General features: G+C 45.6%; 1 protein-coding gene across 3 annotated transcripts in view; it reads right to left on the bottom strand.

Moving 5' to 3' along the window:
• Window positions 1-4,112, bottom strand: part of DACH1 (dachshund family transcription factor 1) — a 382,319-nt gene extending 378,207 nt beyond the window's left edge. For 2 of the 3 annotated variants that reach the window (XM_068421205.1, XM_068421212.1), the window contains exon 1: window positions 3,215-3,951. In XM_068421205.1, coding sequence (XP_068277306.1) covers window positions 3,215-3,942 — 728 coding nt within the window. In that variant the 5' untranslated portion in view covers window positions 3,943-3,951. Of the gene's footprint in view, window positions 1-3,214 lie in introns of all 3 variants that reach the window. The other variant, XM_068421222.1, reaches the window with a different exon arrangement.
• Window positions 4,113-18,980: the final 14,868 nt, after the last annotated feature.

Here is an 18,980-nt window from a genome sequence, read left to right as displayed (position 1 = left end):
CCGTTTAATCGGAATGTAAGCTAAATGCACAGTTTGCTATTTCCTGGATCTCAGTTTGGCGACCAGTGCTTTTTATGAGGAAAATAAAAGCAAAGGTCAGTATGACCAGAAAAGAAAAGTCATCTTCCACAACGGAAGCTTATTTTTCCAGTGAACTGATACAGAAGTCTAATTTAGAAAAAGGTCCTTTAGTATCATGTTATTATTAGTAGTATCACAAATAAACACAGAAACCAATTCACTTTACAGACCTCCATATTAAGCATTCAATAGAAAATCCCTTGGTGTTTTATTGATTTTTTTAAATAGCAATATCACAGTTAAAATGTATCATTTTGGTGAAACAAGTCTAAAACTTTTCCATCTTGAAATAAGTTATTACAAATTATTTCCACAGCAACTGGCAACTAATGATTCAATCCATTTAAAGAACAACAAAGTAATGGCTTTATTTGGATGCCTTTTTTGATTAAATAAGATATTAACCTTGATGAAGCTTTCCAAAAAGGGATTAGCGTATTCGAGTGCATCAGCTGATTATGAGACAAATATAACAGTGATAAGATGCTGGTTCAAAATTTTTGAATCTGATGAGTCTAACAATTTAGCCGCTAGGATGGAGTTGGCTCTTACAGCTTCCAGCTTCCATCGTAACAGTAAGTGTCCACCCAGGATACAAAAAGACATCACCCGGCTGAAGTATGCAGTAACTGAGAGTCTGGAAAGGTCGCTTAAATCACTAAACCGAGCAGATCAAAATATCCTGCGTAATTACTGTAACATCAGAAATAATTAAAAATAATTAATTTGTAAGGAAAGAAGAATCCGAATGAAATGTATTGGAGGGGAAACCCAGAAAGTAAATACAGTTTTATCTTGTGATGATATCATCCATTTTGACCAAAACTCACTGACCCACTTTGCTTTATTCGTCTGTACTGTAATAATACATTCTGCATACCTATTGTATATCCTTTCCATTAAGTTATTTGCTTAATGGATGTATAAATAAGTCTACTACAATTATGCTTTTTAAGGGTCAAATCCTATCCATGTCTGAAGGCACTATTGTAATTCCTACTACGCTGGATGGTAACACAGCAGACCTCAGAAACAGCTGAAACACGGCCGATTCTGTACTGTTGATATAATCAACCCATGTTACAACCAGGCTGCCAAACCCTTTTATAGCCCTGCCAAGTCCAGGAATTGGTGTTCCCATACACTCCCCCACAAAAATGTTTATTTTTTAATTTCACATCTTCAAATTACAACTCATGCAGTATGACCGGTGCAAAATAAAACTTCTATCAGTTTACTTTAAGGACCAAATCTTGGAGCTCCCGCAGAGTTGTTACAAGTTACATGCCACACACACAAAAAAAAAACCAAACAATCGTCTAAAAGCAGCTATTAATATTCATGTTGATTCCACATGAAACAACAGTAGAGTTACCCGAGCAGCTACAGTTATGTCAGCGCTTGGAAGTTATTCCAAGATGTTTTGTCCTGCTGCCCTGAGTATTCAGGAACTTCAACAATCCATCTAGCAACAGCTACTGCAGAGTGCTCTGCTTCGCCTTGCTCTATGCTAATGAGTCCCAACTACCCTCAGCTACCTCGGGTAGGGGGCAAGGAGGGAATGTCACACCCCCCGCCATTAGGGAAGGGACGGGAAGGAGCGCGGGTTAATTCCCCACGTGTTGGCTGCTGCTGCACCTTGAAATCTGACAATAGTAAAGTGAAACGAGCCCGGTCTGTTTATTTGCGTATCTTGAAAGTAGCATCGGGACTTTCTGTCTACTACCTCCTCGCTGTCGAGCCGTGTGAGGTTCCCACCACCCCTCTCCAGCCCGGCAACCAGAGCCCCCCCTCCGCTCCCGCCCGAGGCAGGGGGAGCCCCCGGGAACTGGAAGCTCTTCCGACCGCTCTGATCCCGGGGTCACGGCAGTTATGCGATCCCTTCTCCTTATCAAGCAGATTCAGCCCTATAACCTACAGATGGAGAGATAACAGCCCCACGCTTTCGCCCTCAGTCGCAAAGCAGGCTGCTGTTGCAGCAGGAATTTCCTCTTTTGCCAGCTCCTTCGTCCCCCCCTCAACACCCCTCCCCGGGTGTGCCAAGTTTGGGGCATCACCTCTCCTCCGCACCGCGCCCCCGACCCGTCGGGTGAGCGGGCAGGGGGGCGCGGCGGTACCCCAGCACCGCCCGCAGCCGGAGCGCTGCCCTCCCGCCCCCGGCGCCATCCCCGCCACCGCGCCCGCGTTATTCTGCGCGGTAACATGATCCAAATCCCTCCCGTGCTTCCGCTGCCCCCGTCGCCTCCTCCCCGGCTGGCGGGGGCCGGGAGCTGCTCGCACCTGCTCCTCGGGACCGACACCGCCCCCCCCCGCCCCGGGGGAAGCAGGCCAGCCCGGCCGCCTGGCACCTCTCCCCGCTACCCCAAAGCAAAGCACCCGCCGCCACCTCCTCCTCCTCGCCGTCTTCCCGCCCTCGCGCCCCCCCCCCCCTCCACCCCTCGCCATGTGGCAACTGCCTCAAAGACCTATACAAAAAGTGCACGTGCGCCTTCGGATCTATGACAGCAGCCACCCCGGATAGGGCCCTCCGCCCGGGAGGCAGCTCCGCGCCCCATCCCATTTACGCAAAACCCGAGTGTCTGTAGCCCCCCCACACCCCAGGACCGCTCCCCGCCCACTCCTGCGCACCCTTCGGGCAGCTCTTTCCCAGGACTGCCCGTTTTAAAGACACATCCAGGGATAAACTTGAGGAGGGGGGTCGGTCAGAAAGCACTTTTTGGCCCCGCGGTCCCCCCCCCCCGGCCCTCCGCTCCCCGCGTAAGCAGCGCGCTGCTCTGCCCGCGGCCGCCCCGAGCCCCCCGGCATGCCTCGGCCAAGGGGGAGAGAAGGGGACAAGGACAGGGCGGCACTTGCGCGGCACGCAGGGAAGGGGGCAGAAACACCCCTTCTCCTCCCTCTCTCCCTCCGTCCCACCAAGGAGCGGCGCGGCCGGCTGCAGAAGAGGCCGGCTGGGTGGCGGGACAGCGAGGGAGAGGGAGGGGGCGAGCGCATGTGGCCGAAGGGCGCCGGGCCCGCGCGGTGGCAGCGGGAAGCGGCGCAGGGCTCGCCCAGGCCGCACCGCACGGGGGTGGGACGGGGGCGGCGGCAGCGGGGGGGGGGCCCGCGGGGTGTGCGTGTGCCTTGCGGCGGTTACCTGGCGTTGGTGCAGTCGTTGTAGAGGGTCTCGAAATCCTTCCTGGAGATGAGTTTGCAGCGGTTGACCCCGGGCTGGATGGCCCCCAGCCCCCTCAGGATGCGGACCTGCTCTACGTTGCAGACCACGGGCGTGATCTCCAGCCGCTTCAGCTTGGTGTAGACCGTGTGCAAGCCCCCCACCAAGTGCTTCAGGAAGAGGTCGAAAGCCTGGGGCAGGCAGATGAGCTCGCAGCCCTCCACGGTGAAGGAGGCCACTTTGGCCCCCCTCAGATCCACCATCTTGCACTCGTTATTCTGGGGGGTGTTCTCCACCGGGGACGGGGTCGAGTACACGGGCTTGCCGGGCAGGCTGCTGGCCGCGCTCGCCGCGCTGGCATTGGGAGTAGAGGTGCCGCCGCTGCCGCCGCCGCTGCTGCCGCCGCCGCCGGCGGTGCCCAGGCTGGGGCTGCCGCCGCCGCTGCCGCCGCTGCTGCCGTTACCGCCGCCGCCGCTGGTGGTGGAGGTGACTGTGGCCGCCGCTGCCGCCGCCGCTGCCGCCGCTGCGATGGGCTCCGGCCGGAATAGGTTTGTCCCCGAAGCGGCCGGCGGGGGAGCGATGGACGGAGACGGAGAGGAGGTGGCCGACGAGGAGGAGGTGGTGGTGGTGGTGCAGGCGGCAGAAGTTGAGACCGGAGGCTGAGGGGGGACCAGCTGGGTCGGAGGGATCAAAGCAGCCGGTACGGCCATGGTCACATATACGGCGGAGGGGGCAGGGGGAGGGGGGAAAGTTCCCACACACACACGCAGGGGAAAGGGGAAAATTGGGGGAAAAAAATGGAAAAAAAAAAAGAGGAAAGGAGAGAAGGGAGGAGGGGGGAGAAGAAGGGGGGGATAACCCCGAATCAGGTGCTGCGGCGAGCGAAAGAGCAGGGGGCAGAGTGAGAGAGAGAAACGCACAAAGTGTCCCGCAAGTGGGGACGGAGGAGGAGGAGGAGGAGGAGGAGAAGTCCGCTCCGGGCGGCGGGGCTGGGGCCGAGGGGAGGGGAAGGGCAGTTTCTTTTTTGTGGTCCTTGCTCTAGCACCACGTTAAAGACGAAGGTGAAAAGGAGGAGGTTTGAAGGACTTCGGTTCTCTCTGGCAAGTACATTGATCAAAGATTGAGAGGGGAATGACAGAGAGAAAATGAGCTGGGAAGTGCTGGCTGCCGCCGCCGCTCGCCGCTCGCTCGCTGGACGAGTTGTTGTTGTCACACGGTGCGGAGGGGAGGAGCTCCGGCAACTTGAAATACCCTTTGAAGCAGCAAAAGGCTCACTCACTAGTATTAACCCAAATTATCCAACCAGGAACCCGGAGCAGGGAAACAGAGGGAGAGCAGTCCCTCTTCCTCCTCCCCCCCCCCCCTTCAGGAACCGTTAGATTACATGTTTCATATTTCACCCCACCAGAGACGAGATGTAATTTTCCCAGCCTTTTTCAGCAGTCGCTTGTCAACACAGTTTGTGGAGAAACACGAGCGTCTCCAGCGTTCCCCCGACGGCGGGCGGGAGCGGGGGAGCCGGGGCGCGGGGCGGGCGCTGGCCGCACACCTTGCCGGGGCTGGGGCGGGGGCACCCGCGGACAAAAGCAGAAACCTCCGGACGGGTCTGTTGCTCTTCTTGTTTTGTTGTTCTCCCGGGACCACGAACGCTCCTCCCGGAGGGGTGGGAGTTGCCGCTGAGGGTCCGGCGGCAGCGCCAAGGCGCTTTTGTTGCGCGGGCGGCGGTTGATGAGCAGGGCGCGCAAGGGCAGCCCCACGCGGCAACATCTGCAGGGGACCTTGCTGCAGATCAGAGGGGACGCGGCACCGCGGCCCACGCCGTCGAAACCCCGTCGAGGGGGCTGCGGCGGCACCCACGTAACTTAGGCGAGAGGAAGGAAGGCGAGCGGCCCGGCCCGCCCCGCGCAGGTACCGCCGCGCAACAGGTGGCGGCGCCGTGCAAAAACCGCGCAGCGGCGTTCCGCCCCCCGCGCCAGGTAGCGCGGAAAGTCAGCTGCTGCGCTTGCCCACGCATGCGCAGTTGCGCAGCCGGCGGGACGGGACGCGCCGCGCCGCGCTTGGTGCGGCGAGGCCCCGTGCGCGGCGCGGAGTCTGCGCGCCGCCGGCGTCGGGGAGGGGTGTTAGGGTCAGTCGGGAAAGCCGAGAGCTTTCCTCTGCGTGTCTTGAGGGTACTTGGCTTTTTTTTTAACGGGGTGAAGAAATGGCCATTCGTACAGATGGGGGGGTCTGCAAAAACAGGGTTTGGTGTGTGCATAGTTCTTCCAGTTTTAAAAATATACCCTGTGTACTTAATTAATTGTGATGCATGTATGTGCCCATAGCTGCTTTTTTAAAAAAATGTATACTATTGTGTGAGATATGACTCATGGGATGACACATCTACAGAGTGGATAATCTCAACTGTAGTAATTCGGGGGAATTTCCACATTATCAGATATAAACTATTCTCATATGATCTACTTGCTTATTGTACTTCAATTTACAGGAATTTGTGTTCTAACACCAGAAAAGATGTCTTTTTACTGGTGAAATTTTAGCCATCCTGCACTAAAATATTTAAAATTGGCAAATAAAACCAAGAAAATATAAAGTGGCATTTTGTTTTGAAGTCTTGTGTACCCATCATTGTGCAGAACACTTCTTGAAGCCGTTTTCAGGCGTTTTTCAGAACGTTTATCTAGAGGAACTTGTACAACTCGAGTTCCAGTGATGGGATCTAGTGTTCCATAAAACTTGGAATGCGTTGAAAAACGTAAATACACTGCATCTTTCTTTTTTTCAGTTGTAGAAAACCAGATCTGTCCATGGTTTCTTTGCCTCAACTATCCTCTTGTGTCTCACTTCTGTTACACATTGTGAAGACGTAGAACGATCCTTGAGAAGATGAGGACAGAGCCAGACATGCATGATACTACCACTTGGAGATCTGAGTGAACTCTCAATTAGAATACCCACCATTTCATTTGTTCTCTACCTTTCTTACAACATGATGCACACCAGCCCTTCTGGTTGTCCTCTCGCTGTGTGCCGTCACGAATATGTAAATCCTGATGATTCAAAACCATATCAAGAAAATGTAGTTTGAAAGGGTTTACTACCACAGGTTTGGGATAACCTTGATAATTTCAATGCAACAATGGGATTAGAAACCTAGAAAGAAAGAGATTTATGAAAAGGTTCAAGACTCCTCAAAGCTTCTGGCTTGGTAAGTGTTTCTAATGATTATGGGGAGCAACTGGATTTATTTTAACTGACACGTACTCACGCACTGACGTAAACACACCAACAAATCCTGAGGTTGTTCTTTGTAAACTTTTTTAGACTGCATTTCTCTCACTCGCTGACCCTTTCATGTAATGATATTGTTGGATGTTTTCTTTTTTTCCTTCTTGAGTTGATATCAGCAAAACTCGAATTACTGTAACTGATATTTGAAAATTCTCCCTGTGTCAAGTGAAGACTTATGGTGCTGAAATCAATAAGACTGTTTAAAATTCAAAGACCTGCAAATCGTTCTGTTTGTCCTTTGATAGGGCCTGGGCTGATTAAAATGCGACCAAGAAAGCTTAATTGCAGCACTAATTAAGAAGTCTTTAATTTCTTTCCTGGAATATTGTTTGAAGCAGGGTTTCTGTTCTGCTCGTATAACTGTTCAGGGCAGGTATTCTCTCTGTTTTTCTGTCTCTTTTTATTTTTTCTTTTGACCATTTTGGTGTATTAAAAATGTATGTTAAAGCAGTAAGATGTATTGACAGTGATAGTAATTTATTGCTTTAAAAAAAGACTGATACAGAGTTCACTATTTTATTAAACTACAATTTTGAGGGCAGCTGTAAAGGGTAAAATGCAATTAGAAAATGCATTGTAGCTGTTGCATTTTAAGGAATCTGAATACCTGACTGACAGGAGATAGGATAGTACATCAGCTCCCTCCCCCTTCTTCAGTTATTATTGATAATTAAATATTTAAATTCATTCAGAAAAAAAAAAAACAGTAAACTATTTATCATCTGAACATGTGTGAAGGAATGGACCAGGGGGAGGGGAAGCATACAGAAGATAGGCACCTGGTAAGGATGAAGAGTGTATTACCATGTTACGTTCATCCACAATATTTTTTTTCTGCATTTCTGTTGAATTTATTTTCCTGAGAAATACCTTTCTGTCTTGTATTTTGTCTTATCCTTGTCTAGTGACCTATTTTGTTCACCGGTTTCTGAAGAGAAGAAACTAAATGATTTCACAAAGCTTGCTGTGTGATCAATAGAGTAATGTTTTAGGTTTAATCATGCTGCATTATAATTCTGGCAAACGACTGCTCAGCAGAAGATTCTAAGAAAGGAGCAAGTACTGGAGAAGAGAAGGTAAGTTCTGCTTTGCTTTTAATCTCTAGGGTCTCAAGGAGCAATCCGCCTTTCAGGAGCTATCTGTTATTTAGAGGGAAGACTGAGAAAGAGGGAGGGACCTCATACTGAATCCCCCCTGCATCACTCAGGAAAATAGACTCATAGAAATCTAAGTCTGTGAATTGGGATCTTTTTTTTGCCCTTCCACGGAGATATTTGCTAAACATTGAAAACACGATGAAGACAGTTGAGATTGATGTGTTGTACCAGTAATAAGAAATTGGATACTGCAGTGCTGTTTTTCTAATTGTTGCATTATAGTCAAATTAGCACAGACCTTGTCCAATACAAATACAAACTGGATTCCTTTCAGTGACAGGACAAGTAGATAACATGCTAATAGATACAAAGGGAAACTTACTATTCCAAGCACGATGTCACGGTAATTATGTTTACTCTAATTGAAAGCAAGGTTTTGGGGAACTTGAAATTACTCATAGGATATTTTTAATAACTGAATAATAATAAAGTGCAGCAAATGTTGATCACAAACCTTTTGGTCTTTCAAAATCTATTGGAAAATTAAATGAAAAGTGGAGTTTGGTACAAACAATGCCCCAGGGCAAAAAACAACTAACACTAGATTTTCCAGTCCAGCCATAACACAAATCAATTTGAGCACACTTCTATGGCCAGGCTGCCAGATTGTTATGACTGCTAATTCACTCAATCAAACAGTGCATTAGCACACCCTGCACAAACAGTCCACCATATATCATACAAAGTCCAGAATACGTGGCAAGATTGTTTTCCCGTTCTGTTTACTGCCGTTTGTATTTACGTATGGTACCTGCTTAACAAAAAAAAAAAAAAAAAAAAAAAAAGTGGAAGAATGTAAGCGAAGAAACTTCAGGAGCCGTTAAAAATAACTTTTAAAGTCTTTAAAAACGAGGATCTGGGAGCAAATTATCACCTGGGCTGATTCTTTAATGTGCATCTCTCAGCTGGAGAGTTGAAAGCAGTGGCTGCACATCCCCAGCACAGGACTGGAAGAGGAATTGTTGCGGGCTTGGCAGCTCGCACACGCCCTGCCTGACCCAGTCACTTCAGCGCCAGAGCATCTTTTGCCGGCTTTATTCCCGCGAGTCATCTCACTGGCTCCGAGGGTATTCACCGCCTGCGTAAAAGGGCAGGATTTAGCCCCAGAGAGTATCCTTCAATTCTTCCCCTCCATCCCCACGAGAAACGGGTGTTATCTTCGGTGATGCTAACTGATGCTCTGACCAAGGACGCGCTGTACTGAGAGATGCAATAACCGACGGCTTGGGAACCTTCTCATCCCTTCCCTCCCTCCTCCCCGGCATCCGACACGCACACGAACACACGTACACACCCACACCCACACCCACGCACAAGCGCATATATGCAAATTACAAATACCAAACGCCAATTAAGCTTCTTGCTTATTTACCATTTTTTTTTTTCCTTAAGTCCCTGTTCTGACTTAGAAAATATGTTTCGAAGTCAGTAACTAAAATAATCCTTATGTTGATTTGAGCTGCTCGGTCACGTTGCAGTTACCAGAGCCAAATGGTGAAGTGGGTCGGGTTCCCCTCTCGGGCTGGCTCGGGATGGATGGAGGGGATGACCGGGCACTGCCTGCTGACATTCACCTGGCAACTGACAGCCGAGAGAGAAAGCTGCAGGACGAGAAAGAAATGATAACCAACTTCCCTGCATGAATTAAATGAGGGCTGGAATAGACGGGGAGCCCTCTGTGATGTTTGAGTTGTACTTGGGCTCTCATTAGAGGTCCTCAGTCCAACGTGTTAATTCACCTACCAACAGGTAGGAAAAGTCGCTCAGAGCAATAATTATGAAGTACAAAGCCCCTGCCACTAAATTACGTTAAAGTGGTGATCTAATCTGAAATGCCCTTTCCCGTGCTTCCCCCCGCTTACAGAATTAGTTCGATCAGCCACTCCATCCCCAGCTCCCAACCCAGGCTAATCGAAACACAGACGCTGGAGAGCCGGCCCGATATTTAAATGTTCCTGGTTTCCCAGTACGCGCCCTGATCTCTGCCGGTGCCGGGGGACCGCTGCTCCTGCCCCGCACCCGGGAGCTGCGGGGGACCGCGGCATCCCCCTTCCCTTCCTCCGACCCTCCGGGCTCGCCGAGCCCTCGGCCGCGGGGCTCGGTGCCGCTGCCCGCGGGGCGGTGAGAGGGGCGGCAGCCGGAGGGTCGGGCCCCCGCGCCCGGCGGGGCGGAGGGCGGCGGTTCGGCAGCCGCTCGAGCACTAATTGTTTCCCTTAATAGTAATAATTTTAAAAATGCACACCGTGCTCTTTTTCGTGTATGAGCTGACAGCCTGTGAAACGCAACCTTTTCTTCCTCAAGTCACTTAAGTGAATGAAAAACATTAGAGGGGGGGGGGGGTTACCTTTATTATTCCTATATTTCAAAAAAGTAGACAAACACTTTAATTGTTCTTTGATGACGGGGCGGGGGGACACGGACGGGACGGGGTGGACACACACACCTTTAAAAGTCCGAGCCCTTGCTTGAAAAGTTTCAGAGCGGAATCTCATACCGAGTTATAAACTCTCGGTAAGAGGGGAGTGTTATAAATGGAAGTGCTGACACAACCTTAACTATAGCGTGTAAACGGCTATGCTATAATATCCATTAAGCAGAAAGAAAAATAAGATGGCTGATCAATAATTTATACAAAGAGTACCAACTGCAGACATAATAACTGTAATGTTTGCAAAGCAATCTCTCGCTCTCCAGGCTTAACAGTAAACTAGCGGGGCTGTTAATTTCCAACTCCTACAGATAAGAATACAAACAAATTACTTAAACTTGTATTTTGCTCGATATTTTGCACGCCTCGGTAGGATAAAATAAAATTTAATTACGATGCAACTCGGACTGGTTGAGTAGCCTCCCTCCCCCTTTCCTCCTACCCCCCCGCCTGCTGCTCCGAGAAGGACCTTCTTGTGCAAAGCTCCGACCGAGAGAGGAACAGGTCGGTTGGACGGGCGTTGTAAATGGGTAGACTTTTGTGTCACTATAGTTCTTCCGAGAGTTATTCATACATGGAAACAAAATGAAGCCATTTAACTTCAAAAGAAAGTTACAAGGTTTTCCAGTGCCACGAGCTGGAACACAATACCCCCACCGGCACGATAAGCATCAGCTGTCAGAGGACAATGCACTGGCGCTTTACATGCAGGAGCTACAGGGGGAAAAAAATCTGCTTTGGGGGAAAAAAATCTGCTTTAGGGGAAACCAGTGCATCTTCCACTATCCTAAACGGAGACTGCGCGAGCAACTGTTATCTTCATTTGCACGGGAGCTTTATCTCCCATTTCCGTCTACTGTATTTAGATAGTAAAGCAGAGGAACAAAGTCTGAAAGTTGCTAAGTAGGCTCGGGTAACGCGCCGAGGGTATTTTTGCATGTCTCTTGCAAAGAGACCAAAAGAGATCCCTTCTTTGTTAAGTAACAAGAGAGAAACATGCCAGTGGAGGAGATTTTTTAAAAGGTGCCCACCCCAGCCTAGACAAGATAAAGTTATGTTGTCAACCACACCGAAAGAAGCTCGATTGAACGTGGCATGTACAGCTCTCTTTCGACAGTTTTCAGCCGTGCTTCTTGGGGACTTCATGGATGTTTTGTGCAGTATAACCGGAACGACACCTTATTTCTGAGCCCTGAGCTGTAACGCGGGGTGCTGCTTTGCGAGGTCCTGCTTTAAAAAAAAAAAAAAAAAAAAAAAAAAAAAAAAAAAAAAAAAAAAGGGCGCAGTAATTTGCCTGCTTGCCTGGTGCTTGCTTGTCCAGTGACCTCTCCCAGCTCAACTGCCTGTAGACTGCACGCACAGACGGAGCCTTTTATATGGAAGCGATAGTTTCTGCCCCCGCCCATGACCGGTTAGATGCAACGGGGAATATTGTTGCTTAGAGAAACTTAACAGAAATGGCAGCGCCCGCTAGTGCCTGTGCGTGGGGGGAGCCGGGCTGCGCGGCCCGCGCTCCCCTCCGCCCCCCTCCGCTCCCTTCCGCTCCCCTCCCCTCCCCTCCGCCCCCCTCCGCTCCTCTCCGCCCCCCTCCGCTCCCTTCCGCCCCTCTCCGCTCCCCTCCGCTCCTCTCCGCTCCCCTCGCCTCCCCTCCGCCCCCTCCGCTCCTCTCCGGCCCCCTTCGCTCCCCTCCGCCCCCCTCCGCTCCCCTTCCGCTCCCGACGGGCCGGCCCCGGGGAAATCGTCCTTCGGGGAGAAGGAAACGCGGGCAGAGCTGGGGAATGTGTTACGGACAAAATAAGGTTTAAGCTCATCTTTGATTAAGTGGGGGGTTTGTTTCTTCATTTTCTAAGTGGAAGCTTAGAAAAAGCAGAAATGGAAAAGTTGTCTTTTCCCTGCTTCTTCCCATCTCGGTAACCCCCCTCTGTTTGAGGTGGTGTGTGAATGGAGCAAGTGTTTCATAGGCAGCATCTTCACACTGTCACTGTGAAAGGAGTTGGAGGGGCTGCCTGGCTGTAAAGACTTGATGGGAAACACAAACAATGCTAGATATGTTTTTGAGGTTGGATACCCACCTGACATGCAAAACTACAGCAGATCTGTGAGATATTTCCATTATACCCCTTTCTTTTCTCAAGTGATTGGGTTTTGTGGGTTTTGGGGGATATTTTTTTTTTTTAACATACATCATGCATTTAGATTTTCTTGGAAACTTGTCTATTCTCCTCGTTTTGGAGATGAGGATGGACTTTGCAAGGAAGTTGACACACAGCCCTTTTGTCTAGGTAGAAAATACCAAGTAGATAAGCTCAAGACACACTATCATAGTGGCACTGAATGTCTCAAGTATTTGTTTGTTGTGTATTGGGATACTGGATAATATTCCCAGTCAGATCCAAGCACTTACAATGATGTCCAGCATAATATGATTTCCCATGCAAGATTCCCAAAGCTGTAAGAGGCAGCTTTGAATTATATCACACACACTGAGTCACAAGTAGGTGGCACTGGACTAATGCTGTCATCTTCTAACTCCATCTTTAAAAGCTTTCAGTAAACCATTGGTTCACATTGTATAAACTTCTTGAGATACTAAGACCTTGTTTAGCCAAGAAGGAAAACTCCAAATATGTTCTAGAATAACTTGGGATCAATGTCCAAAACCATCTGGTGAATGCTGAAAGTCAGACCAGGATTAACATGTGTCTCTTCTCTACCTCTTTATTTGATAGTTGCATCTTTTCCTTCATTGTTGTTATGCATTTCTTCAGTAATCATAAGCACCAAAATATATGCTCAAATAGTTCTCTATGCCAAAAATTTGTCACACAAAACTATACATATGGAAGGCAATGAATACCAAAGTAGTGGAAAACAATTTGCAGGAGGTCCTGATTTTCTCTATTTTCACATTTCCAAAAAAGACACTTATTTTAAAACAGGATAATACTTGGCGTAGATGTAAGTCATTAAAAAAAAGTTCCTGTATCTTTATGGTAGGTATAATAGGGATAGTATGGCCAAAATAAGTTCCCTTAAAATAAACATTGTTGATTTTTATGGATAATGGCAAAAGACTTTTATTATGCCTATTTCTTTGAATTTATAAATAATGTAACTCACTGTTGTCTGTTCTTCTTCAGTGCTCAGTGATTTGCATGCAATTGAATTTTATTAGTATGAACACTGGACTTTAAGCTTATGTATTTGAGTACTTATACAAAGTAAATTCTTGGAATATTTATCCAATAAAAATAGACTCATGAAGACAGCAGTTCCTCAATGCATTCTTAGCTTTAGGCACAACTGTAGATCTGTAAGTAAGTACTTAACACTGAAATGCAAGAAACTGAGTCACAAAAGTACAAAAAGAATAAAAAAAAGAAAACCACATTTGATTCCTATATTTTGAAAAGCAAAGGGAATTTTAGGGGAAAATCAGTGACTACATTCAAATAAGAAATGAATTTAAGAAAATTGTAAAAATATACAAGGAGGTGAGTTACAGTAATAAAATTTTATCCATACAAAATATTTTTGAGAGAAATGTATATACTAGCAAGTTGGTTGTATTAAAGCTTGTTCTCATAAACATGTGAGCATGAATTTGAAATATAAACATCAAAGCAAGAAAAATGAACTACCGCCATCTAAGTTGCTTTAATCTAGCTGGTTAGAAAGAGTTTTAATTGTCATGCTTTTGTTTAATTATACCCTTCAATCTGACGATCACTCTCAGGCAGTTGAGGATTATTCCATTTTCACACGTGAGGAGGGGCAGGGCGACTAAGAACCACAAAAAAAGTCAGGTGCCATACTCCCAGTTGTCGCATGATTTAACAGGTGCCCAAATCTCTTAGCGCATAAACTCATGTTGACACAATTGACCAAGTATGTAGGTTTCCTCTGCTGGACATATAGATCATCATAGAATCATAGAGTGGTTTGGGTTGGAAGGGACCTTAAAGATCATCTAGTTCCAACCCCCCTGCCATGGGCAGGGACACCTTTCCACTAGACCAGGTTGCTCAAAGCCCCATCCAACCTGGCCTTAAACACTGACAGGGAGGGGGGTTCTACAGCTTCTTTGGGCATGGTGTTGCTTGTTTTTTTGAAGAAAGAGTTCATGCCTAAACAGAAACAGTCTTTGCTTGGGTCCACTGTATTCATGCAGGTGGGACTTCAAGCAAGGTAAAGCTGAAATGAGTTTATTTGCTTCTGTGTCCATATTTGCATTCCGTGGTACAGCTAATAACTGGTTAGGTAGGTCACTTCCAGAGTGGGAAACCTGTTTTCACATATCCAGCTTCTATCATTCCCATAGGACAAGAGAACTAAGCCAGGTTTCCCACATGGTAGCAGTGAGCATGAGTGATCAAATATGAGGTCTGCAATGGTGAAGATTTCTCTGGTTCTTCTTTGGAAAATTTAGGCCAGTTGACGATACACTACTACCAGGAGAAAGACCTCCAAGTAGACTCTCATACTTCTCGGCTAAATGTTTGTGTCACCTCTCTGAGAAAAGGCAGATTTTTTGAGGGCTGAACTTAGCCACACTGCTGCAGTTGGGCTGTACAGCTGCTTCTCTATCAATGTTGTGGGGTACCTCATGCTGATAATGAAGACCTTCTGTTCTCCACTGGTAAATTTGTCCTCTTTAGAAAGTGAGGCTCCTAAGTAGCTTAGAAACTTCTAATATGTTATTCTCTGGCTTTTACTTTCCCTTTTAAACTGTTCTGTCTACAACCATAAAGCTATATTCAAAACAAACATTTTCTTAACAGCTCTAACCTTTGTATTTTACTATCAAGCTGAAGCAATTACAAGGAAAATAATGCATGCAACAGTATATATAGTCAAGAAAATGTTTTCTTGAATGTTTTGTTTCCTACTGGTATAAACTTAGAACTCAGCACACAATTTGCAGGTGAGTGCCAATAGCTGAATACTTTTAAATACAGTGACGTGTAATGGCTGCAGTAAATACAGATTTCGAGGCTACGTTTATACTAGCAAATTAAGCTTGCCTGGGAACATTCCTATGCAGTAAAGCCAACTAGCACATATGTGTCTTTGTAAACTCTTCTCCTGTCCAAAAGAGGGTAGTGGCAGCAGCCTGCCGGCTGGGAGGGGTCTCTGGGATATGCAGCCTCCCTCTCCCTCAAACAGTGCCCAGGAACTGGTTTTTAGGATGCTTAAAGTGTGCCAGGCACCATTCAAACAGTGTCACAGTACAGACCATCATGTTCCACCACCTGGGAACATTCCTGGCACTGTTTAATTTACTAGTGCAAATGTAGCTTCAACTGTTTTATATTACAGTAACTGTCTTGAAACATGTATTCACACTGGACACTTTTATAGGTACAAGCTCCTGACTTGCAGTCTTTACATGGGCAACATTCCTATTGACTTCTAGAAATGAAATCTTTAAAAAAAAATTTACTTAATTAGTGAGGAATTCAGCCTTGGCCTATAATTAGAAAATAAAAAGGAAGTAAAATTATAACACAGGAGGAGCTTGCTAAAATACTCCCTAAAACAATTTTCGAATGTCATTAAAGTGTTACTCACTAATATGGGGCCTGCTTAATTAATTTAGCAGCCTGGACTAGAGATTCAGGTTTTTGTGCTCTTGTGCTTTTGTGCTGGATATTTGAAGCTGAAAATGTAAACATGAATGCATTTTCTATAAGAGACTTCTAGAAAAATGTTAGGGAAGTCAGGGCACATTCCTTGCTGGGTTTTGTGTTAGATTCTTTACAGTCAATATCAGTCCCACAAAACAGCCCGGGAAGTTAGTCTTCTTGCAACAGGTTGACTGCTGTTGAATTTATAAGGCTATTTGTAACTTTTATTGGTAGGAACACCATAAAAAAGCATTATGCAAAGGGACAGATGCATTTATTTGTGTATTGCCCTCCAGTTAATATGAACTAACATAGTACTGACCTGTTTGGGAGCTGCATAAATGCAATGTCTTGCACTTCTTTTTATAGCTGTGGCTTGTTTTGAATAGTCAGACAGATATAAAACGAGAGAGGAAAGATTATTCTTTAGAATTTTCACTTTGCCATTTACGAATCAATGATGTTTGCATCTGTCTTAACACATTAGTGAAACGGCCTGTAAAGGAAGACTGTTTTACAGATTGAGCTGAAAAACAATATTGAACAGAAAAGTATTGTTAGTTTTATTTAGAACCAGCAGATACTATGAATTTTATACTTGACACTTCATAAATAATAGCATACCAAAAAACCAGGAAGAAAAATAGGTTTTGGCTCAGTCTTGCAGTCAATTGATATTTTTCCTAAATAAGAATTTTAGGGTCAGTTTTGATAGTCTAACCCTACAAAAGAGAATAAAATCTTCCTTTCTTCCACTTGAACAGCTTTTAGATAGCAATTACTAATTGGAGCTCTGTTAGAAAGATTTGTTTGAGAAATGGTTGACTTACTTTCTACGGCTTGTTTTCCCACAGACAATGTTTTTAGTACGCATCTCAGAAACATTTTTTAATGACAAAACCCTTAATTATTGATGGGAAAAAAAACAACCCCAAACTTACGCTCTTTAATTCATCTCAGTACTCATTGGCCTCTGATATAAATCCTAGCAATCTCCAGTTCATCTCCTCCCTTCTTTGTGGAGACTATAATAATACAGAACGTAACATTGTTATTGCTTGCTGCTGAATTATAGCACAAAACTTGGTTAATTAAAAAGACTGGTCAAACGAAGTCCTTGTATCTATGAGAAGTCTGATCTCGCTTCAAGGCTCAGTTATTTTTCCGAGAAACGCCGGTTATCTCTTGTGCAGAAGCAATTCCAATAAGGCAAAGGTGCCCTCTGTAGGGGAGAGGCTGTAAATGATGATGGGTGGCTGGAGTTGTTCAACACTCACAGAAAGCAACAGAAAAGACCAATTTCTGAGCAGTCTGGCTCTGAGAGAGACTAAATATGTATAAATGAATCTGTGCAAAAATAACAAAAAAACCCCCTGTCTTAAAATAAAGCTGAAAATGCTACTCTTAACTGCAGGTAACATTTTGTAAAAAGCTGCCCCAATACTAAATGTGTAGTGCAGTGAAAACTGAGCTGCAGGATTCTCCTGAATAAAATGAAAAATGAATTTCAGTCAAAAGAACTTTATGGAAATAAGAGGATTCAGAAAGCAACGCACTTAAAAAGTCTCTGTAGCATGTACTCCTAAAAAGTTTACCACAAAGCAGATTCATTAACAGTCCCAGGGGGTCAGCATATTGCTTGCTAAGAAATTGCTTTTGTTAGCATGCCCACAGACACATCTTAGCTGGTGTGCAGAATCTCTAGTGGCTATTTGCAATTATTTGGAGAATTCTTTCCTCAATTTATAATGGCAGCTAATTCCAGCCCAGAGAGAGGCAAGGTATCCAGCACTAGTTGTAGTTCATTGCTCGTTATTAATTATTTTCTAGGCTCCACTTTTATAATCCGTTAGGATGACCTGCAGTTCTTGTTATCTTGATTTTCTGTCTGATACTCCCCCTCCTTTTTTTTTTACATTGCATTTACTTTTCTTTTTTTTTTTCTTTATTTATATATGCATATACTTTTGGAGTAACAATGACGTTGCATATAGTAACCTACATTACTATGTAATGAACTGTAACATGGAGTGGGCAAAACCCTTCTGAATTATGATTTAACCTCCTTTCATCTATCGGAAAGTCAGAGAAGAAGCAGAAAATAATTCTGGTGGCTGATTTGCTTTATATGTTGGGGTTTCTATGAAAACCTAGACCGAACCATAGTTTAGAAAGTGAAGATCAGTGTTGTAAATATGCAGTCTAACCTGCTTCTAAATATGACTGTAAAGAGAAGAGTGGGTTTTGGTCACCTGTGGATAAGTTAAGGACAATAAGTTTTAAAATCTATGGGTTGCTAAAGGTGGTTGAGATTTTTCTTCTGGTCTAGATCATTAATAAGGGTCCATTTTCCTAGGTCATAATGTCAAGACTGACTGTCTTTCAAAAGAAGGGTTAAAGGAAAGGGAGAAAGTAAACCTATGACATTGCCTTTCCTAATAATAGAATCATAGAATCTTGAAGTCGTTTTGGTTGGAAAGGACCTTTAAGATCATCGAGTCCAACCGTTAACCCAGCACTGCCAAGTCCACCACTAAACAATATCCCTAAGCACCACATCTACTTGTCTTTTAAATCCCTACAGGCATGGTGACTCCACCACTGCCCTGGGCAGACTGTTCCAATGTTTGATAACCCTTTAGGTGAAAAAATTTTTCCTGGTATCCAATCTAAACCTTCCCTGGCACAACTTGAGGCCATTTAATCACAGGTTCTGGTCAAAGAGAGCTTGTTACTTTCTTTACCCACTATTGAAAACACTGGTATGAGGGACATGTCCCATGTTTCGGACCATGTAAATGTCAGATTAATGCTATCTTTTGTTTTAGTTAATATCTGAAACAGTAAGCTCTTTTCCTTCAATCCATCAAATAGCATTGAACCTCCCAGTCTCATTTTAAGAGAAGTAATTTCACTACACTACTTTTTGATCTTCAGGGCATGCTTCCAAGTCTATTTACATAAATAAATGTTTGGGGAATGACTGAGATTATGGAGCTTTGTGGACTTTTGATGTTCCCTCTTCATATCGCATTGCTTACCCTGTGAATCAGACCTGACACATAGCAGGGTATTCACTCTACCTTCTCTCACAGACAAAATTAATAAAACTCAGAGGACAAAAGTGAGGATCCTAACTCAAGAAGGAAATGCTTGTAGGTGCTGCCATACTATGTGAATGTCCTTCACAGGTCAAATCCTCATGACCATTTTTTTCCCTAACATAAACCATGCTTACACTCTAAGAT

The sequence above is a fragment of the Nyctibius grandis genome, chromosome 2, assembly GCF_013368605.1.
Source record: "Nyctibius grandis isolate bNycGra1 chromosome 2, bNycGra1.pri, whole genome shotgun sequence".
Classification (NCBI taxonomy): domain Eukaryota; kingdom Metazoa; phylum Chordata; class Aves; order Nyctibiiformes; family Nyctibiidae; genus Nyctibius; species Nyctibius grandis.
The sequence above is the reverse complement of the archived record's forward strand: the minus strand, read 5'-3'. Positions and strand labels throughout refer to the sequence as shown.